The sequence below is a fragment of the Octopus bimaculoides genome, chromosome 7 (genome assembly GCF_046866305.1).
Source record: "Octopus bimaculoides isolate indiv1 chromosome 7, ASM4686630v1, whole genome shotgun sequence".
In the NCBI taxonomy this organism is placed as follows: Eukaryota; Metazoa; Mollusca; class Cephalopoda; order Octopoda; family Octopodidae; genus Octopus; species Octopus bimaculoides.
This window is the reverse complement of record NC_142934.1, coordinates 42,421,708-42,446,592: the sequence shown is the minus strand read 5'-3', so window position 1 is coordinate 42,446,592 and position 24,885 is coordinate 42,421,708. Positions and strand designations below refer to the sequence as shown.

At 33.1% G+C, this 24,885-nt stretch overlaps 1 protein-coding gene across 6 annotated transcripts in view; it reads right to left on the bottom strand.

Moving 5' to 3' along the window:
• Nucleotides 1-4,926: 4,926 nt before the first annotated feature.
• The window catches only part of LOC106868402 (beta-1,3-galactosyltransferase 1), a 266,014-nt gene continuing 246,055 nt past the window's right edge, over nucleotides 4,927-24,885 (bottom strand). For all 6 annotated transcript variants that reach the window (XM_014913635.3, XM_089355242.1, XM_014913636.3 and 3 more), the window contains one exon: nucleotides 4,927-7,370. In XM_014913635.3, the coding sequence (XP_014769121.1) occupies nucleotides 5,385-6,620 (1,236 nt within the window). In that variant the 5' untranslated portion in view covers nucleotides 6,621-7,370 and the 3' untranslated portion in view covers nucleotides 4,927-5,384. The remainder of the gene's footprint in view (nucleotides 7,371-24,885) is intronic.

Sequence of the window (24,885 nt, the reverse complement as noted above, 5' to 3'; positions counted from 1 at the left end):
TCTTGAGGTCTCTGGGTGAGACTTGGATCCAACTTGTACAAATGCAAAACAAAAGTCAAACATATAATAATAATAATAATAATAATAATAATAATAATAATAATAATAATAATAATAATAATAATAATAATAATAATAATAATAATAATAATAATAATAATAATAATAATAATAATAACAACCCCATCGAAAAATACCTAAGGAATGATGACCCAGGTTCGAAATTACCCCAAATACACCTGATGAAGTATGAAGGGTACATCAGCCAAAGCGTTGTGTTCACAACAGAGATGAGGATAAGTATCGGTCAAACGTAAATAATGTAAATAATCGGAAATTTTGGAAATCATTTTGTAATATCCACTTTCAAAAATCGCATCTTTGGTAATATTTGATACATTGATAATACTTAGTACATAGTTAAACATAATGAAATTATAACTAAAATAACTACTGAAACTTAGAGTAACCATTTCAAAATAAGATTGTTAGAATTAGGTTTTGGCTATGAAAATGTATCAATATTTGCAACGATAGCTGTTTGGAATAATTCTAAAAAATGATTTACTATGAAAAACTTTTAGCAAGTATACATATACCTATGCATACACACACAAGCACACACATATACATTAGACGCATACACACACACAAAAACACATATACATGTATATACATATATAGACACACACAAATATATATACATATATTTACACAAATATATGAAAAACACATATTAATGCATGCATAGATATGGGAATGTGTAGGTCGGTGTATGTATCTGTGTGTGTATGGATGGATGTGTATATCTATACATGCATGTATATATGTATACTTCTTTATAGCACGAGGAACAATGCTAAATAATGATTTCATCAGCTATTCAAATCATTCAATACGTGGTATACAGGAAGCCAGACAAATTTCTCTATAGATTATGCTAAGAAGATATTCTTCCAGATCTTGAAATTTAGAGCTACCGTATAGTATCGAATGACAAAGCTCCTTGTGTTTTGGTTAAGAAAACTTTCGCAGTACACTCATGAATTATCGTTAGAATTTTATTGAAATACGTTGGTGAGCGATCTAACCGAAGGTATGGTGTAAACAATTTAGGGAATATTTCTGCCAACTGAAATCTCTTCAGCGAATTTTATTACTTTCTGTCATTACCAGACAGTGATCAGTAGATGTTTTTGATAAATATTTCAATTTATAACAATACTGATATATATTCTACATTTCTCATTACTGATGAACATAGTTGTTGAATAGAAAACTTCCAACTCTGCACAAGATAATTAGCGTTGCCTGAACGCGGCCATAGATTGCGATAATTTAAATCAATTTCTAGCAGAGAATAAGCCCCAACCCTCATAATATAACACGGAAATATAATTACGACTTCTCTTTAGCGATATTATTCAACATATGTGCATACTCAAATATAGTTCAGAGATAATAATCATTTAATTACATCTTTAAATTAATTCTTAGTTGAACTACTATGTACCATAAATCTATTCAACAACTTTTACACCTACATTATTAATTCTTTCGGTTTCTTTTAAATTGTTAACCCAAACTTACTTAACGTGCTTGTTTTCATTAAATTTTACATTCTTGTTTCCTTCTATTCATTACCTTTAATATGTTCGTCAATTATTAAAGGAAAGTGTACACCTACTGATGTATATATACATATATATATATATATTTGTGTGTATTTATGTATATGTATATATACACTTACACACACACACAAACACACACACACACACACACACACACACACACACATATATATATATATATATATATATATATATATATATATATATATATATATATATATATATATATATATATATATATATATATATATATATATATATATATATATATATATATATAATATATATATATATTATGTGTGTGTGTTTGTTTCGCTTATAATTTAATATCGTTCAGAAAACTCCATTTAATACCTCCTATAATTTCTTGCGTAAATTCAAGAAAAAATGTCATATATTCGAGAAAGTCATTTGCCTTTAGAATATGACGAATAGATTTTTTTTTTTCTGTTTTCATATTGACCCACACCATATATCAGTCTCAGCTATCTAATTTTAAGTACTCTAAATTAGGAAATGTTTTGCTGACCTCGGCCAGATTCGAAATCAGAACACTCAGTGGGTCCATGTATCGCAACATCCCACCAACACCATCCAACGTTCTAACCAAAGTTTTAACAGCTCTGCCTTTACGCCATATATTACCAATCAGGTGCAGTGGGCTGGTGGAATTATTACGGAGTCGAGATAAGGTGTTTTCGAAGTATTTCTTCCAGCAAAATATGCTGTGAGAGCAACGTGTACTCTAACATTGATATTATGTTGAATTGGCCTTAGTTCGCAGCCTTTCCTTACTTAAGTCTACGAACACACACACACACACACACACACACACACACACACACGCACACACACACACACACACACACACACACACACACACACACACACATATATATATATATATATATATATATATATATATATATATATATATATATATATATATATATATATATATATATATATATATACATATATATAGATATGCGTTACACTATTTGTAGTATAGAGTTGGAAAAATCATTCGCACATAAGATACAGTGGCTTAGGGATTTCGTCCGTGAAATATGGTCAGATTTCAAATCAGTCCGAAGATAAACGCAGCTGATCATTCTTTGCGATTGATATTTAAAATACCATTTAAGTACTAAAGTCAATTCTTTTCATCATTCTAATTTTTTTTATAGATTTTACTATTCTCGAACTGATTATATTTATTTGTATGTGTCAAGCTGATTTAACTAGAAAAATTGGTTTAAATATGTTTAAGCTGTGGGTGGAAATACGTTAGCTAATCTTGTTTCTTTAAAATACCAACACTAATAAAATATCCTATCGATTTTCCGTACAGGTAGAGATATTCGCATGTACATTCTGATTCCGTTACCCATCAAAATCACCGCCTCAAGTCAAGGAAGAGACTTGCATATCGTTTCCCTCGTTAGAACGTATGGATGCATTAGATAATGTAGATTTTGATAAATTATATATCAATAAAATGTAGAAAACATAGTTAGTTTGCCTTTTCCCATGGATCATATCATACTATTCACAAAATAACTTAAATATTCATAGAAGAGAGGCGACAAATATCTCTCGAAGAAATATCTCGTATTCAGTTTGACAAAAGAAACCATCGAGGACTAATGTTGGCGTCTGAGAAAAAAGCCAAACAATATGTAGAGAAATAAGGGAGGAAAGGGAATGGAAGGTAGAAAGTTTGAAAGACTGCGTGGTAAGCGAGCAGGAACAATTACTTGGTAGAAATACAGGAACATGTTTTGCATAAACAAAAATTTCTGAACACACATGTACGGATATTTGTAGACACACACACAAACACACAAACATACACACATAAATTCACGCACACGCACACATATATATACATATATATATATATATATATATATATATATATATATATATATATATATATATATATATATATATATATATATATATATATATTTCTATGCATGTATGTATATATACACATATGTACGTATTATATCAAAACATATATGTGTGTTTCTGTCAATATGTGTGTGAGTGTGTAGAAACATATTTACAAACACGTAAAGACAGCAACCGCACGTAGTCTTTAAGAACGAAGAAATAAATGTGTTGACCAAAACCAATTCTACACGCTCTATATCAGGTGTCTATTGAGCATTTTGCGCTAAACTATACACACACACACATGCACAGACATACAAACAACAATACAGGCAGGCACACAGACGTTTATATATACGGACGTATGTAAATGCATATATATAAGTATATACGCATATGCAAATTTATATATTTGTATACACACGAACATATATATACACACACATATATATATATATATATATATATATATATATATATATATATATATATATATATATATATATATATATATATATATATATATATATATATATATATAAATGTACATACATATGTATACACACATATGCACTCATATAGATATATATACATACACACACACACATGTATATACGTGCTTGCATATATATATATATATATATATATATATATATATATATATATATATATATATATATTTATATGGGAATAGAGGGTGAACGATTTATCTATTGAGATTGTATTAAAATAAATACAAAAAAAATTATTTAAGGCAGCTTCTTCCAGTTTTCGTAAAAAGTACACCGAATTGTTGGCGTCAATATTGGTAGTCGTATTGTTGTTTTGTCTTAGTGTCGGTAATATTTTGCTGATTTCATTTTATTTTCAGTTAATAGTTGTAATACCGTGTGTAATCATAGAGTTTGTGGTTGTGAAACGTCAAATATTATAGGACGGTGTATCTTATGCAATATTAATTGCCTTTCGATCAAAATACAATATGGTTATATATTTTGTTCCATTCTTTTCTTTTTTTTTAACATTGTTGTAGATTTTGTTTCGATTAGCATGTATTTTGAAATTATATTGTTTGCGGTGTTTTCATTTGGATTTTTACACTTAAATATGAAAGAATACTTCTTTGTTATATATCGTACATATTCTTTCCGGAATATTTTAAGTAATTTTTTTAGAAACTTTGCTTATTATTAATTTACTTCTTTTATTCATTGAGCTATTAATATTATCACAATTATTATCATTACATTCTCTCTTCGTTATTGTTAGATTATTTGTTTTATTATTGTTGTTATTATATTTTTTTATTCATGTGTATATATATATATATATATATATATATATATATATATATATATATATATATATATATATATATATATATATATATGTATGTATGTATTTATACATACAAATAAATGTGTATGTCTATAGATATTGTATATATATATTTATATATATATATGAATATATGTATATGTATTTACATAAATATATATATATATATATATATATATATATATATATATATATATATATATATATATATATATATATATATGTATACATGTATATATTTATAATCTTGCTACGTTAGGATGTTTGCTTATAGCGCCATCTTTGACGTCACATATTCCACCATTTTTGTTATTTTATAATTCATTTAACGTTCTTCATTGCTTTCTCCGGCTGACTACAGCTTTTTCACCTCTAAGTCATTTTGCTCGTAGGTGATCAATTAGGATTCAGTTTATTTATTTCTATTATTATCATTGTTTTTATTCCGACGAACTCCTCCTACCGCAGCCTACACAAAACATATATGCCATGCACAATTTTTAACTCCCTTCAGCGTTCAACTTTCTTAGAATTTACCGATGATGTGGTACTTACAAGTAAAGCGTTCGATTGTCTGTGAAGTTTGTAAATTTGATCGGGTGTCATATTAACACTTGACACTCTTTTGTTGTTGGCAATATCGGCAGCCTTAGCCTTTTTACTTGTCCAAAAAGAAAAGCCTGGATGTGCCACATGGCTTATGCCTGTTGCCTGTGCTAAAATTCCTGTTACATAAACGTCTTCTAAATGAATAAATGGCGATTGTCTTTTCCATTTTTCCACACATAATTTCTTACCTGCCTTCTGTGACATGACGTATGCTCCTCCAGATACATAGGGAGGGTACGTCTTTGGGGCAAACTCACTGAATCTCACACCCCACGGATCCCTCAGGTCTCTTTTTACGGGGGACATTATCGACAAAGCCCCAAGTATTTGCCGTTGACTTATTACTTTTTCTCTCAAAAGTTTTAATAAATACCAAACATTTATGTATACATCATCGTCTGTTTTCATGACGTAATCAATACTTTGGAAACTGTCTGTTATCCAACATAGGCCACCAATTACCTTCAAAGATAAATTTCTGTAGCTATCAATGACATCCACTTGTAAGATGTCACCGTGGAGAGCATTTTCTTTATCCATCAATGCATTCCAGTAAGGATCTTCGTGTTTACCAGTTAGAAATAATACATGAAATTCTTGACCCCTAGATGAACCCCATGTTTCCCGTATTGCTTGGCGGTACTCCAGTCTTTCTGGATGACTACATACAATTACAACTAGAAATGCACTATTATACTGTTGAAAGTGTTTAGGCACTATACCCACTTCAGTTGTGACGTTAACTTCATCTTTTTCCAGCAAATTTATACTTTGCTGAGACACACCAGTCTTTAGGCGTGAACGTTGAAATACTGTGGAATTAGTTTCATTTGAATGCTGTTGCTGGAAATGATTGGCGCGTGCATCGTAATCGTTGCTTGACATAGCAACACGTGTAAATTTCCTTACTGAATGCAAGCCACCAAGATGTGAATTCCCCGTAGATTTTCTGCGTACGTTATTGTCAAAAGAATGAAGCGGATGTTCAGAGAGTTCATCTGGGAAACTAAAGCTCAGTGAAAGTAATAGAATTGAACCAAAAATACCTGATACTGAACACAGCGCCATGGCTCTGCGTAAAATTATTCCTGGAGAACAAACAAATGTTCCCAGGTGTGACACTTGAAGGTACTTCATAATAAATATTTACTTTTGTTCATATATATATATATACATATATATATATATATGTTGTTCAATAGATAGATATAGACAGATTTATATATGTTATTTTTCCCGTTTCTCAGTATTCCATAATACACGTATTAAGCCTGCTGTGTTTTTATCACCAAATCGGGGAAGGCATTTAACTTTCATTATCTATAAAACTTTGTCAAAAAGGGTAAGTGATGCAAAAATTTTAACAAAGAAATATATCCTTGCAGTTATCATTACTGAGTATGTCTTTGTAGACTACTGGATTTGTTTTTCTGTTTATATTGTATGGGGTAAAGAGAATAAAGCATACTAATACTAATTTATAGTCACTGAAATTGAATCCATCTCAAACTCCAATTGAGACGTGAAAAAAGGAGTGAAAGATGACAATGCTAAAAAATATATGATCAAAAACTATATATTAATATTCTTCCCACAGGACATCACTCAGTTGTATGCAATGAAGTAAAACTCCGTTAAGAATATCGTATCTTCGTAGAATTTTCAAAAATATATTCTGTAAGTATCCTTCAATAGCTGCAAAGACTTAAATCTCTTTCACTGAATGTATCATTTCATCATCTATGTTTGTTTGTTTATTTATTTGGTGTATATATATATGCTTTATTGACCTGCTCTATCTTTGTTTGAATGGTTTACAATATCTTCAAACTCTTCCTTTCTCTCGGCTGGTATCTCTTATTCGTTCAAATGTTATCTTCTTTGTATCTAAAAAGAGATAGGAAAGAATGCAGTATTAGTAATAGAAACGTTATAAGAAACAATTGTAGGAAACATAGCATAATAATGCGGTTCTGAAACGTAGTTAGCATCAATTCATTCATTGGACATATTTTTTCCAATATCACCAATACTGGTGTAGCAAATAAAGCAGAAATGAAAACAGTCATTTTCGTGTGGAGGTTATGTGGAATTGGTTAAATCCACTCTAGTATTTGATAGGTACGTATTTTATCGGTACAAGAAAATACTGATCATGTTAACACGTTCCGGTTCAACTACTTTCATACAGATTTTTCCGATTTTTTGGCTGTTTCTTCTAATTTACTGCTTTACGGGTGCTAAAACTTCTACGGCAGCAAGTGGTACCATCTCTACTATTACTACTACTACTACTACTAATACTACTACTACTACTACTACTACTACTACTACTACTACTGCTGCTGCTGCTGCTGCTGCTACTACTACTACTACTACTACTACTACTACTACTGCTGCTGCTGCTGCTGCTACTACTACTACTACTACTACTACTACTACTACTACTACTACTGCTGCTGCTGCTGCTGCTACTACTACTACTACTACTACTACTACTACTACTACTACTACTACTACTACTACTACTACTAATACTACTACTACTAGTAGTAGTAGTAGTAGTAGTAGTAGTAGTAGTAGTAGTAGTAGAAGAGAAATTACAACTTAAGAAAATAAAATAGTGGAGCGAAAAAAAAAACACGGTGGAAACGACACATTAAAAGGGACATAATGCGGGCAAGACAAGATCTAGTAAAACTGAGCAATTGTTAAGAGGGAATTGGAAAAATGGGGAAAAAAGCCCGACCGAGAGAGTTACAGAAGAAATATAAAATGCGGAAGAACGTGTTTAATGCAGTGATAGAGCGGTTAAAATAGAGGATCGTGGTAAAAACCCAGAAGACCAGAAGATTTGTGAACAGAAAGCCTTATCATTGCTGCACAAGACAAGGCTCCCGCTACAAAGTCAGTGAAATTTAACCCCAAAAATCTTCTGACACCTAGAAATGTAGAATCTGCGGAAAGAGTGTGGAAGATGTGACCCACTTAGTGAGGCTTGCTATAAAATCTACAAACGCCACCACGATAATGTGTATGTGTATCTTCATTGGGTTTTATGCCTTAAATACTAATATGAAGTAACAGAGAAGTGCTATAAGCAACAGAGAACTGATATAAGTAACAGAGAACTGGTATAAGCAAGAAAAGGTATGCAGGAAGATGGAAAAGTAACGACATTCTGGGACTATGATTTTCAGACGGATCGTATAATCGAACACCGTCGGCGGATATTGTCATATTGAATAAGGGAGATAAACACTGTCAGATCATTGATGTAGCCATACGAAATGACATGAATACTGTGAGTAAAGAGGATGGAAGTATCATCGAAATGAAAGTGGAAATGGCAAGACTGTATGGTAATGTGAATATGATACCATCTTCAGAAAGTATTATCTGTCTCAGGTCCTTGTGATTTGACAGATGACTAAAGAATCCGGTGCATTAATAATAATAATAATAATAATAATAATAATAATAATAATAATGATGATGATGATGATGATAATAATAATAATAGTATAGAGTATTGTATAGGGAGTGAAAGGCGAATGCTTATGGAGTAATTGATAAACAGTGGCGAAGATCTGCTGCAATATACCGGGGCCCATATTGTTATTGATATTTCTAAATGCTATAGGTAGAAATATATCTCTATACGAACACTGTCAAACTGAGAATAACATTTAAACTTTTAATTAAATGTACATCCATATTTATAGAAGTCCTCTATAGACATGCACATTGTTGTTTCTTCCCTGCATATCACTTACATATCAATAATAATTATTAATACGAGAGACACATGAACACATGTCCATTGGCGGTGTCGTGTCAAAAATAATATGAAATGGCTGATTTATGATTTACACACACTACTACTCAACATTCCTCCACAAACATACAGGAATAATCACATACAGTGAATACCCAACAAAATGAGTAAAGATCACATGTGCCATAGAAGTTCGATACCCAACAGAAGAGCACAACCTACACTGCACAAACAAAACACAATACTAAAACTAATACAAATCTCAAACCAAAGACCATAACAAAATATACTCATGCAATACAATATCCCCTGTTATCCTAATAGAGCATCAGCAGATAATAGAGTAAGAAGGAGGAGAAAGAAAAAGGAGAGTGATGCAGTGCTACTTCGAAAGTGAATCTAAAAGAAGGGGCTATAGAAAACGAATGTTAACACTTTGGGTAGAGAAGGGCATGTTTAAAGTGACTGAGCAGAGATTAGTACATCAGACTAAAGCCACTAGGAGTATTAAGTGGATGATAGAATTGGAGGTAAAACATAAATGGAAAAGAAAGACGAGGAATTGAGGAAGACAAACAACCACATAAGAGATGCAGCTGTCACCAAAGAAGAACCTAAAGGAAAAAATAATAAGAGCTGTACCAGTAAGGAAAAGAAAACTGGTACTATCGACTTAAGTGATTTAAATGAGGAGGATCAGAATGTTTTAGATCAGTTGCAAGGAATAAGTAAAAGATTGGCCGCATTAAAAGGCACCGACAGAAGGAAGCTGCTAGAAATGACTAGGAACGTACATTCAGTTATCAGTAGGATAGTTACTAAAATATAGGTGACACTAACTTACTGACCTATGTAGGGGTTGTAGTAGTTACTAGTAGTTTCCACAAGGAAAGATAAAAACAAAAAAAAAACAGCAAATGTGGAAAATGAGATTACAAAATAAAATGCAGACTTTAATACAATATTTGAGTAGAATAAAAACCTGGAAACGGAACAGGTTAGGAAACACACGATGCAAATCTTGTCTTGAGAAAAGAAACTTAGTCAAACAGAAAGGATTTAAGACAGTCATAAAAGAGTTGAAACAGTATCGTAGCAGTAACAGTTAAGCTCTTCAGATATCAGAAAAGAATAGATCAGTTTTAACAGAAAATATTATTTAAAACAGACCAGAGGAGATTTTATATCGAAATAGTGGAGAACGAAGTACTGAGAATGGGAAACCTAAAGCAAAAGAAAATAGAAGTTTCTGGAGGAATATGTTAGTTAAGCCAGTCAATCATAATGAAGATGCAGTATGGTTAATGAAAGTGGGGGAAGAAATAGTTATTTAGAAGCAGCCAGCTCTAAGACTAACAAGTGCAATAATGAGTAAAATGCTGCTAGAAAAAATGTCATATTAGAAAGGTCCAAGACCAGATTTAGCTCCAAGGTAATGGCTAAAGAAATTTAGTAGTTTACATGGGAGACCAGGATTGCCTTAACGGGGGAATGATGCCGGATTGGCTGATTAGAGGGAAGGCACTACTACTTATGAATGATAAAAGCAAGGATGATACAGCTAACGATTATAGACCTATCACTTGCTTACCATTAGTGCGGAAGCTTTTATCAGGAATGCATTCAGAAAGCATTTACGAACATCTTGACAACCAGAAGTTACTTACAAAAGAATAGAAACGTTGCAGGAAGAAAAGTAGAAGAACGCATCATCTAATACACATTTCTAAATGAAGTAAAAGCTAGATAGAAAAATCTACCAATAGCATCGATAAATTATAAAAAGCATATGACATGATCCCACAATCAGGAATAAGTGAATGCTTGAGTATATTCAGTATGGCAGAGAGCAAACGAACTAGCTTTAGCATGAAGAAATGGAACGTAGATCTCTATTCGCGTGACACACTCTTAGGGATAATTAATATCAAGAGTGTAATTTTCCAAGTAGACTCGTTCTACCCTTTAATATTTGTCTTAGTTTAGTATTAAGGAGGGCAAAAGCAGTGTACCAACAGAGAAATAGTAAGGGAATAGTAAGAATGGAGAGAAATAGATTCCTTGATACAGATTGTAAGACTCTTCAGCAAACATATGGGCCTAGAATTTAGCATAGATAAGTGTGCAATATTAGTCTTGAGAAGGGGACAGGTAGTCAACAGTCAAAGCAACCCATTATCAGATGGTTAGATATTGAGATCATTGAAAGAAGGGGAGACTTATAAGTATCTAGGAATATTCGAATCTGATATACTATTCACTATAGAAAGGAAAATGGAAATTGAGAAGGAGTACATAAGAAGTGTAAGGAAGCTAAAAAGTCAAAGCTAAATGGTCAGAATCTAGTGAAGGCCGTAATTACATGGATAGTATCATTACTTAGATACTCAGCAGCTTTTGCAGGTTGGACAAAAACCAAATTAGCAAAGCTAGACAGAAGATATGGGAAGGAAATCAATATGAATGAAGGAATACCCCCAAGGACAGGGGTAGCAAGATTATACTTGATTATAAAGGATGGCGGAAAAGGGCTAATACCAGTAGAAGACCGCGTGGTGTTAGCTAGAGTAGATATACACTCCTATGTAGGCAATAGTGAAAAAAGTTAATCAACAACTGCTATATTAACAGCAAGACATAGGGAAACCAAAACCTCAAACGAGGCTGAACACCAAAATAAAAGAACAGAAGTTATCTGACTGGCAGGAGAAGGGTTTGTGTGCTAGATTCCCACAGATAATTTCAGCAAATAGTAGTAGTGAGACATTGTTACGGTTGCAGAAAGGAAGCCTGAAAAAAGAGACAGAAAGTTTGCTAATAGGAGCACAAGATCTTACACTAAGGAATAATTCAATAAAAGCCAAGATAGAAAAAAATCATTTAGATATCCGATGTCGGCTTTGCAAAGCAAAGGGGGAAAGAGTTACTAATATAGCAAGTGAATGTGGCATGCTGGCACAAAAGGAATACGAGAAAAGACATGACAATCTATGGAGATTTCCTGTGAGTTACCTAGATAGCTAAGATTCGAAAATACTGATAAATGGTATGAATATGACCCGAGTAAAGTACTAAAAAGTAAGAAATATAAGATGTTCTGGGACTTTAACATTCAGATGACAGAATCTAGAAGGCCTCATTAAGTACTAGTGGATTAAGAGACTAGAAAGTGCCAGGTAATTGACATTACAGTCCCAAATGATGACAAAAATCAATATGAGAGGTATCGAAAAAATAGGACCAACCATTAAATTACAGGACTTAGCCATTGAATTACAGAGACTATGAAAAGTGTGGGTAAAATGTATCCTAGTACTTATAGGTGCATTATCAACTCCTCCTAACGATGATTTGAATAGATGGAGGAAATAGGCATAAAACCCACTTTAGTACAGGTCAAGAAAACAGTGTTAATAGTTATGGCTACGATACTTATTAGGTTTCTTGACATTTAAGTTTACTTGTTGTAGCCCGATGTCAGGAACTTTTCTTTTCCAACAGTCTAATATGGTGTGTGTATATGACTAATAATAATATTAATTATAATAATAATAATAATAATAATAATAATAATAATAATAATAATAATAATTATTATTATTATTATTATTATTATTATTATTATTATTATTATTATTATTATTATTATTATTATTATTACTATTATTATTATTGTCATTGTTGTTGTTATTATATCATGATCATCATTCTTCTTATTATTATTATCTTCATCATCATCATCATCAGGATAGTAATAACGGGACTGGAAACAATGGTGAAAGTGGCGCACTATGTAGCAGGCTGAGCCCAGTCGTAATCCAGCAACTGCTAGCCATGCTACAAGACATAAGTGTAGTAAACAGGTAAACATGATTGTTGTGGAGTGTTACTACCGGTGCACCGCGGTTGATGCGTGCCTGTCACAGGGTACAGGCAACGAATGCACAGTGAATAGAAGAACCGAGATTATGTGACCAAACATGAGCTATACGAAAGAATGAATGTTTAACAGAATTGAAGCAATTAAAAGAATGATATCGAGTGATGCTGGGCATGCGAGAAACGAAACGAAAAGGATGGGCATATGTTCGCGAGAATGTAATATTTATATTGTGAAAGAATTGAGATTAGTTACTACACAAACAAGGGAGATCGATTAATAATAGACATAATTTTCGATCTATTAAATACAGAAGTGACATGATTTAATGTGTGACTTTAAGAAGGTTAACCAACGGAGACTAAATCAAGAGACGAATAAAGTCAATAATGTACTGAGATACATTGAAATAAAAAAGCATCACACAAACAAATAATCGTATCAAGGCTGGTAGCAGGATTGTGTCAGAAAGAATGCGATTGAGGACTACTTAGATAAAACAGCGACGGATAAAAGAGGAAATAAACAACAGTGGTGGCAAAGGAGAATTTCTCAAGATATAAACTCCTTGAACAGTGTAGTGTCAATACTTCTCAGTTATATACATTGAGAACATAAGAATGAATGGAAATACGAAAAATTTAGCAGAAAGTATGGTGTAGATAAAAAAACAGGCATGAATGTAAAACGTGAAATATCAGTCCCTGATGCTGATGACAATCGCTTTTTGGGGTAAGATATGGAGTAAGCATGAACAACATAACACTACAGCTGAATGGCTATGCAGCCTGAAGCAAACAACTTCTTATCTCCAGTAAGAGGCTATCCACACTATCAGAAGTATGAGTAAAAAGATAAGCAACTGGAAAGCAGCAGGACCTCCTGATGGTGTACAAGGATTTTTGATAAAATATGATCAATAGTTGACATAAATTGATCGCATGGCAATTTAATGAATAGTTGAATGGAAAAGAAATTCCGGGCTAGTTGACAAAAGGACGAACAGTGTTGTACCTGAAGGATACTTCAGAGAGAAATGCTGACAATTACAGACTAATTTTCTGCTTCCCATTAATGTGGAAGTTACTCTCAGGAGGAATTGCCGCAGAACTATATAAATTTCTGGATGAGAACGATATCTTACCACCCGAAAGAAAGGCTATAGATGAGACGTAGAGGTACCAAAGATCAACACTTGATAGGCAAAATGATAATGCAAGATTATAAACGAAGGAGAACAAATCTGAGAATGGCCTGGATTGATAAGGCAAAGTTTATGATATTATTCCACATTCGTGGATTATCGAGTGCTTAGATCTGTTTGGAATTGCGAGGAATGTAATGTGTTTCCTGAAGAGATTTTGAGATGGGAAAGTTAACTGACATCTTATGGAAAAGCTTGGGCGTCCTTGGTATTAGAACACGGATTTTCCTGGCTGATATCCTATCACCATTGCTTTTTTGTTCTCTGCATGATACCCCTGACCTTGGTACTTAGGTAACTGAACTTTGGGTACCAACTAAAGAAAAACAAATCCAAACAATCAACCACCTCCTCTTCATGGATGATTTGAAACTGAATGGAAAGATGCGACACAAGTGAGTTCCTTGGTGAACACGGTCCACTGCTTTAAGTCTGATACTAGAATGCAATTTGGACTAAATAAGTACGGAATAATCAACCTAAAACAGGCCAGATACAGTCCCTAGAAGTAGTAGAGTTACCGAATAAAGACTTGACTAAGTAAATTGAAACGGAAGGAGGCAAATACCTTGGTGTACTAGAGTGTAACAAGATAATGGAAAAAGAAATGAAAGAGCAACTGAGGATAGAGTATTTTCGAAGACTGAAGTTGGTGTTGTGCTCAGAATTGACTGGATGGAATAAAATCCAAGCAGTTAATACGTGGGTGCCAGCATCACTTCGGTATGGAGCGGGAGTTACAGAAAGGTAAAAGAAAGAAATGAAGAAGTACACGGAGCCTTTCACCGTAAGAGTGACACTGGTAGGCTGTGCTTGTCCAGACGAAAGGACAAAAGATGTTTGAACAGAGATACCAGGACTGTATCGAATCAGTGGGAAACAGCCTAGGGTGGTATATAGAAAATATCGAGGAACCACATTTGAAACACAAGAAGGCCGGCGTCATCAAAAGTGAAAATTGGGTAACTAAAAGAAAAATTCAAACAAGAATTGAGCAAAAAAAAAGAAAAAAAAAGCATGGAAAGAAAATAAATTTTTCAGTGAGTTTGCAAGAGATATCGATACCAAGACATATACAGAGGAGCGACGGCTATGGATGAGGAGGTGTGACCTGATGATAGAGACAGGAGCACTCATATGCGCAGTTGAGGAACAAAAGTTACCGACCAAGTATATGAAGTACAGCATAGAAAATGCTACCGAAAGTGACAAGCGCAAAATATGTGGGGAGAAGGGTGAAACAGTATGGCACATACTTAGCGAATGCTTGGAATTGGCACATCGCGATTACAAACGACGCCATGGCAATGTGGCAACAAATGATCTCTTGGTATCTCTGTGGAAATCACGGCCTACAAAGAGCACACACGTGGTATGAGCAAACTCTAAAATGAGTCACCGAAAATGATAATTCAAAAATCATTTGGGATGCAATGATCCAGTGTGTTCACTTCGCCAGACATCGGAAAACGGACATTGTTGTGGTGTATATAAAATAAAGAAGATGTGTGTTAATAGACATAGTATGCTCGGTGACAACAGGATCAATATGAAAGAAGAAAAAATAGACCACTATGAGGATTTGAAGTTGGAAATACGAAGGTTATGGTCAATGAAGAGAGTAGATGTGATAACAATAGTAATTGTTGCCCTTGGAAGTGTCAGCATTAAACTATCAGCATGGTTGAAAAAGATCAGTGCAAGTGGGAAGGCAGCTACAAAAACCAGCATTGCTTGAAATTGCAAGAATTCTTCGCAAGGTTCTCGAAGCATGACCAGTTAATAAATGTAACCTTAGTTTGGTGGCTATGGACAGATACCACTTTCCATCATACCCTGCAAGATGAGATGTGAGTTTTCAAATAACAATAATAATAATAATAATACTAATAATAATAATAATAATAATAATAATAATAATAATAATAATAATAATAATAATAATGATAATAATAATAATAATAACAGTAATAGCAAACAGCTTGTAACATAGTTACACAATCTCTGTTTATTCATAAATCTGCCGCAGAAATGTAGTAAATTATATCAATCCATCAAGGTGACTGCTAATTATTTTATAAATTTATAAATAACCGTGAAGAATGTGATGTTGTGAAATATAAAATACATATACATACAAAATTTGCTATCAGTGTTATGAATTTTTTCATAACTGGCACAAATAAAAATATAAAATGTGCTGAGAGTAACAAAAAATGATACAGCAGAATTGTACTAGTAGTGCATCCTGTTCAACGGCACCAGTATGAATTTTATATTGCTACCATTAAACGATACTGTTAAATTCCCAGAAGAAATATTGAATGCCATATTTGCTACTGAAATCGCCAAGCAATGTCATAATAAAATACTAAAATTAACTGAATAAATGCCCACCGATGTAAAAATGATCAGTTAGCAAAATACACAAACATCAACCATAAAAAAAAATTATAAACATATTTGCTTCGTATATTGAGCCCATGGAATACCAAAATGTATATATGCCAAAAGTATTACTCTGGTTTACTGTAAATGAGTGACTAGCAACCATTATTTAATTCAAACGATAAGGACATAGAGAGCTAGAAGCACGTTAGCCTTAAGAAAAGTAGACAAGTTATGAAGGAAACACAAAACCAAATTTAAATACAAAGAACATCCCATCTTTCTCATAGGCAACCTTATTTTCAACAAAACACAACACAGACACAGGCATGTACATTCACGCACACACTCACACAGACACACACACACACACACACACACGCTCTCTCTCTCTCTCTCTCTCTCTCTCTCTCTCTCTCTCTCTTTCTCTCTCTCTCTCTCTTTCTCTCTCTCTCACTTTCTCTTTCTCTCTCTTTCTCTCTCTCTCACTTTCTCTCTCTCTCTCACTTTCTCTCCCCCTCTCTCGCTCTCTCTCTCTCTCTCTCTCTTTCTCTCTTTCTTTCTCACATATATATAAAACACACACTCAACTGACTAAAAACATGAATCTATGTTATTAGATGAAGCAAAACTTCACCGGTCATGCTCAGTAGAATACATATATATAAAACACACACTCAACTGACTAAAAACATGAATCTATGTTATTAGATGAAGCAAAACTTCACCGGTCATGCTCAGTAGAATACATAAATTATAAGTTGCATGCTTGCACCACTTTCGTCTGGGAAGTATCATTTGTTTCTGCCTCTTTTATGCACATAATAGAGGCAGTACGGATAAAGTAGTGCTTGACAGGTGACATGGACGTTAGTTTAAGCATCTTATATATACAAACGAGTTCATAAGGTGCACAATACAACCTGTGCAGATCGCACCATATATGGCGTGATACATTTTACCACCTACTACTCTTTTGAATATTTACTATTCAGAGCTTCGCTTACCAAATATTGAATATTTCTTTTCTGAAACACTGTGATTTAAGTAGATCTCATTTACTTGCATCTATACACATCATAATGTGATATGGCTATACTTTGTTCATTACCGTTAGAATATATTGGAGTACTCAATTTATACATTAAAGTTTTAGATTCGGCGGTCAAAGACAAACATTTTTATATCTCTTTATTTATGTGATAAGAATGACTAATTTATATTCAGTTGTATATAAAATTGATATAAAATATAAGCAATAATTTAATTTTGAATAAATGTTATCTTGTCTCGCATTTTTAGCTCAATAAATGACACCAACAACGAGAAAAAATGTGAAAGCCTAAGAAAATGTGCTTTGATCTTTAAAAATATATGCTGAGGTTGACATTTTTATTCGTTAAAAGCTGATAGCAGCACTAAGTGATTGAAATTTCATTTCCTCCGAAAAGCAAAACAATAATTTAACGGCACATAAAGATACACCCACTAGCATTCCTTCTTTCACCATTCTTTCTTTCATGATAACATTTTCCTTTTTCATTTCTTTTTAATTTTACATATTTATTTATTTTTTGTAATGACAAAAACATATTTCCATTTACTTATACATTTTATCTATTCTCTGGAATTTCCCCATTGGAAAATCCAGTCATTTCTTTATAATTCTATTTTTTGCTACGTTTTGTTTTGTAGTTGTATCTTTGTTACATTTTTATGCCATTCAGAATGATTTAAAGAAATAAAGAATAAATCTAGAAAATAATTATTACCATAACCTTTAGAGGAATTCATTGTTTCGTTTTGGTTTTTAATACTAAATTGAAAGGAAACGTGCTGAAAGGTATTCTTTCTACGATCGACGTTAACAGTCGATATTATTTGAGATGGTCTTATATTACATTGATAACATTCTAAAACTTGAATCAAGTGGCATCAACTACATAAATCCTTTTTATTAAAGCTTAAAAAATTCTTTAACATTCTTACGTAAACGTGAATCTCATTATAAATTTAACGATTTTTTAAAAAAATCATTTCATGCCACTTAGTTTCTGTTAATCTGTTTAACTTCATTGTATTCATGTCAGTAATATATGAGCTTCTATAACGTATCTACACTAACTGAAATCCGAAGGAAAGCTAGATCTCGAAAGAGACTAAATTGAAATTATTGTGCCCCTGTATTCAACAAAGTATTGATATCTAATGATAGTTTTTCTGTTTGTATCGCTGGATAGTGTACTCTATTCTAAAATTTCGAAATGTGCTTGGGCTTCATTTTTTTTGTTCTATAAGACAACACATTTAAGATGCATTTACTTCACAACACCAAAAGTGTATTTCTTAACATGATCTTAACACTTCAAGGTATTACTTTACAATACATAACTTTCAAACCTACTATTGTTAGGGATAATGAGTGTCAGCTTCTAACACGCCATCTTTGTTTATTTACTGCAGCCATCAAAGATGGGCTTTCAAATAGCCATGAAAATAAAACTTATAAATTCTTTTGGCGATTTTAGAAAATACGAACTGTGAAAGGCATGATAACTGGAAGTGCCTGAAAAAATCGTGCAACGTAGATACTTCACACAATACATATTCTATTCAATTCGACTCGGCTGCTTTGGTCCCGTAACAAACGTTCTAAAATAATTAGGGAGTGTGATGTCAAAAAAATAATTTCTACTAAAACCTTAGTTATAAACTACGTATTTGTGTGGTATCAAGCTCGCTTCCTAACCACATGGTTCCGAATTCAGTTCCACTGCGTGGCATCTTAGGCAATTGCCTTCTACTATAACCTTGGGCCAACCAAAGCCTTGTGAATGGATTTGGGAGGCAGACACTAAAAGCAGACCGTCACACACACACACACACACACACACACACACACACACATATATATATATATATATATATATATATATATATACCTGTGTTTGTCCCCCACCATCGTTTGACAACAGATGTTGGCGTGTTTACGTTCCCGTAATTTAGCGGCTCGGCAAATGAAACTGATAGAATAGGTGCTAGGCTTACAAAAAATAAGTTCTGAGGTCATTTTGTTTGACTAAAGAAATAAGTAAAAGATTAAGTGACTCAATCAATATAACATGCAACTCAAAATAGAGATTTAAATTTTGGAGTTTCTGAAAGTCCTGTATGAATATTATATTACAGAATTGTCGCACCTAAATGGTGGTACAAAGCATTCGTTCACCATCCTCTTCAAAATCTTACGCAATTGTGCTTGCTACCAACTTATTCTTGATCGTCTGCTTGATTGATCTTCAATTTAAAATTTATTTACTCTCATGTTCTACTGGTAAAACTAATGTCATTCGTTTGCTATAGGGCAATTCATTAAATTTGCCAATTAAGCGATCTTCGCATGACTCATAATGAACTACTATTTTAGAGTGGCACCCATTTGTGATCAGACACGCACATTAATACACAAACGTATGGTTCCTACTTAATTTATCTCAAGACTGCTTAAGGTACAAATTTACACAATATAAATTCACTCGACTCACAAATCTCTATCTCGCTCTCTCTCTCTCTCTCTCTCTCTCTCTCTCTCTCTCTCTCTCTCTCTCTCTCTCTCTCTGTCTATCTCTCTCTCTCTCTCTATCTATCTCTCTCTTTCTCTCTCTCTCTCTCTCTCTCTCTCTCTATATATATATATATATATATATATATATATATATATATATACACGGCTATATTATCTAAAAGTAAATAAAATGGAACGAGAACGCAATGGACGACAATAAAACGTCTGTTGAGAGAGAAACGATGCGGAGATGGACAGGAAAAAGCAAGGACGGGCCATTCGCAGCCTCCTCTCATCAGTCAAGTTACCAAATTATGCTCATAGTTCCGGGGAGTTACACAAAGAATCTAAGCCAAGAAATTTTAATATTTTTTGAGAGGAGGTTGCGAAATATACTTAAATATTTCGTATAAGTACAATTATATAAATATATATATATATATATATATATATATATATATATATATATATTGGGTAGCGGGTAGTGATTTTCTTCACTACTTCAGGGAGTGACGATCCTGCTTGACACGAGTCCCAGGCTCAGCTGGCTCCGGCTAACAGTACCCGGGATGGGACCCTATCCAGGCTTATGGAAAGGAGACAACCTTCAAGGAAATCCAGAGTGGAGCCCTGAAGCCGGTTTAGTGTTCGACTCGACTCTCTTCCGACAGCTCCTTCAACAAAGCTGGTGCCAAACGTAATTCTCTGCACTCCTTTGAACTACATCAGCAAGGTCAAGAGAGGAATCCTGACGATCGGGCTACCCAGGATTTTCTTATATTTAGTCCAGGCCCGCGCAAAAGCGAGGGCTACACAGCCACAGCAGGAGATGTATTAGGACATGGAATGTAAAACCGAACTAGGTTATTTTATGCGCAACTCCATTGTGCCCTGAGACAAAAAGTATGCCAACAGTATGTATATACATGTGTTTGTGAGTGTGCGTGTGTGAATTTTGTTTAAAGTTTATATGAAACTGATATAGAATAACATATCAGTTGAATAAATTTAGAACATAGTCCGATTTTCACGTTTCTGAAAGTAAATTTGTACCTTAAGCAGTTTTGAGATAAATTAAGTAGGAACCATACGTTTGTGTATTAATGTGCGTGTCTGATCACAAATGGGTGCCACTCTAAAATAGTAGCGCTTTCGTACATAGTGTACTCATTAAATTTCAAATGTGTTCAACTGACAGTTGAGTTCGTGACAACTTTAGAACCTATTAGAATGCTTCAACTAGCTGATTTTATATATCTTATTGACGAATCTGCATGCTCTTAAACAGACATACCGATATTCTGTATGTCGTTTATATTTATTAATCTACATCATTAACTGCTTGTTATATTATTGTTGTTATTTCCGTTCAGAACTGGTTTGAACATTTTAATAAACCGTTTTTCTTTTATCTTTCCTCCAATCTCGCTTGTGTCATGTAGTTTGTGGAAAGGAAATATTAGAAACATATTCTGACATGTTTGTATATGTTCACTCAAGGAAATTTGACGAACGTTTGTGTTCAGATGTGTTGTCTTCGCACTTGTGAGCGTTCCGATAATGCATTCCCTGTTTCGCCTATATATAACTCCTCACAATTCGGGCATTTAATACAGTCGATCGAATTTCTGCTTTTGCAGTTCATATATGCATTTGCGAAAATCTGTCCATTTTTTTCTTTCAAATGGATCTACCCGTATGCATGTATTGACAAGTTCCACATTTGTTATCATTACACTTGGATACTGTGAATGTGTTATCCTGTTTGTTTATGTTGAATTTTGTCTTCCCTTTTTATCTGTCAGTTCTGTTTAACATATTTGAAATCTAATGAGTACTCTATGTATGAAAGCGATAATTTTATTAAAATAACATAATACAATAAGTGGAAAAACCAGATATGTTTTAACTTTATTCAACTGATATATATATATATATATATATATATATATATATATATATATATATATATATATATATATATATATACAATTGTAGTGTGGAAGATGTTTATTAGCCATTTAAAAACACACAGAAGCCGTTAGATTCATTTCAACATTGAAATGTAATTAGTTGAAATATTTTTGTTGCTTTGAAAGCACGACCTTTTCATTGACAAAATTCCGTGCAGTACGTATGTTTTTAAATGGCTTATAAGCATCTTCCACGCTCGAATTGTTTTTGTTTCAGCACACGACCTCATATTATGCCACTTGCTATGCAAGTTCATCACTGTACTATATATATATATATATATATATATATATATATATATATATATATATATATCCAAAAACCGGAACAAGTACGCAGCAGACGACAATAAATCATACGGACAGATAGATGATATGAATACGGACAGGAAAAAACACAAGAACGAGTTATTCACTGCCTCCTCTCATCTGTCTAGTAACCAAATTACCCTTACAGTTTTGGGCAGTTCCATTAGAAGCTGTTTAAAACTGGGTGAGTGAAAGTTGGCCTTTCGCAAGTTATAGCCGAAAAGCACCAGCATTGTTAGAAGTAAAAGAAGAAAAATCTTAACCACACGAAAGCATTTTTCTAAACGGCTGACATGCGAGACACTCCCCCTCTCTCGATTTATAAAACAAATATCATAAGGTCATATAATTGTATCGAAAACATTAAATTATTGTTTGCTCTCTTTCCCTCTTTTCTCTTTCTGTTTATATATATGTGTGTGTGTGTGTGTATGTGTGTGCGTGTGTGTGTGTGTGTGTGTGTGTGTATGCTTCCTGTACCAACATTTTTAATTGAATAATTATGATAGACTATGACGGACTTATATGCCATTCTCATATGTTTTGTGAGTGACACCAACGGGAGACGAATTTACATACACTGTATTTACTATATTAAATTGCCCTTAGTTTCTTATGGAAAGTTGTTTTGCAATTTTAATTTCCTATGTAACTATAAGATTAACATTACATTTATATCATTTACAAGACCAGATTCATTACGAAATTTATTATACTTTAATTTCAAAGCGAATTAATATTTACTTTAATGAATTTCGGATATGCGTATCATAGCAAATATAAATTTATTTCTTTAACATAGATTAAGTTTATTTGAACGGTAAATGATATTTATATCAATTTGAGAACATGATTTTAGAAAGCTGTCAATGTCAATTTTTGCAGTTTAAACTTTTATTTGGGTGCTTGCAGAAATAGAATAACTATATAGACTAATGGTTGAACGATTTATTGATGTTCTGGCCAAATGTCAGTATTATTAATTGATTTTGGACGAGTCCATATTCACAGCAATTTCATAATTGAAATGGCAATCTTTGACTGTTCCACTTATTTTGTAGATGATTTACAATATAACTTAAAAGCAAAAGAATTTTTCCTTTTTGCAGTTTCGCTGTGCTGCAACACTTTATGTGTGCAAGTGTGTGTGTGTGTTGTGTGTGCGGTGTGTGTGTATGTTTGTGTGTGTGTGTGTGTGTATGTGTGTGTGTGTGCGCGTGTGTGTTTGTGTGTTTGCGGTGTGTGAGTGTGGGCGCGCGTTTGTTTGTATGCGTGTGTGTGGGTGTGTTTGTGACGGTTGGTGTGTCTAAAGAATTTAGATCTGCACTCGAAAATAAAAATCGATCGTAGAGGTATTTGTATGTATGCAAGCTCAGAATATATGGACAGGCGGTTGAATAGGGTGTGTTATATTATAACTGAAGTGTTTAAACTATAACTATTAGGTTTTAGCTATATTATAGCAAATACTCTAAATTATTTTAAACTTACACTTAACCTATGAATTTAAATGTATCATTTTATTGTTTCTCAAATACATCATAGAACACAGTGTCAAAGAATGTAATACTGACGGAAGAAAACTGATTTTGCTGAGTAGTGAAATTCTTAAAATTCTCTATTTTTTAGACCATAAAACGGGTTGTAATTCTTGCCACATTCAAACATTCAATTTAGCGGATTCATAGTAAATTTGATACTGGTTGTTTACATGCAAACTAATCAACACAAATTAGTTTACGCGAAGAATAATACGCAAGATGATTGTGAAGATTTTTTGTTCCCAGCCTTAAAATGTCCACGAGAAAATATTCAGAAGAAATGTAGAAAAATTAATGTTTGTGAAACGCACAATTCGAATTATGAAGTTTATGAGACTAAACATTTATCATCTATTTTCAATTCATGACCTATTGGAGGCAATCAATTGCTGATGTATAAGAATTATTTGTATAAGAATATGCACTTAACATTATAGCAGCAACTAAACCAGTCTGATGTCATTGTCCGGGTGATATTTAAAGTATGGGCCTTTAATATCAACTATTTTTCTAGAATAGTCACACGGGGAAATTATCTAGAAATACTAATGATTCGGGTTGTACAATTGTTAAAAAACCGTTACTTCCATGAACTCTCTCTCCTCTAAAATACCCATCCTATACTGTTCAACAGTTGGCAGGAAGTATCTTGATGAAGCATTTTACGATTTAGTCCTTTTGATTAGGACTTATGTAAAACTGATTTTACGCAGTAGATTATTTTTCTGAAGGGAAGTATTGGAGTACTAACTTTAAAAGAGGAA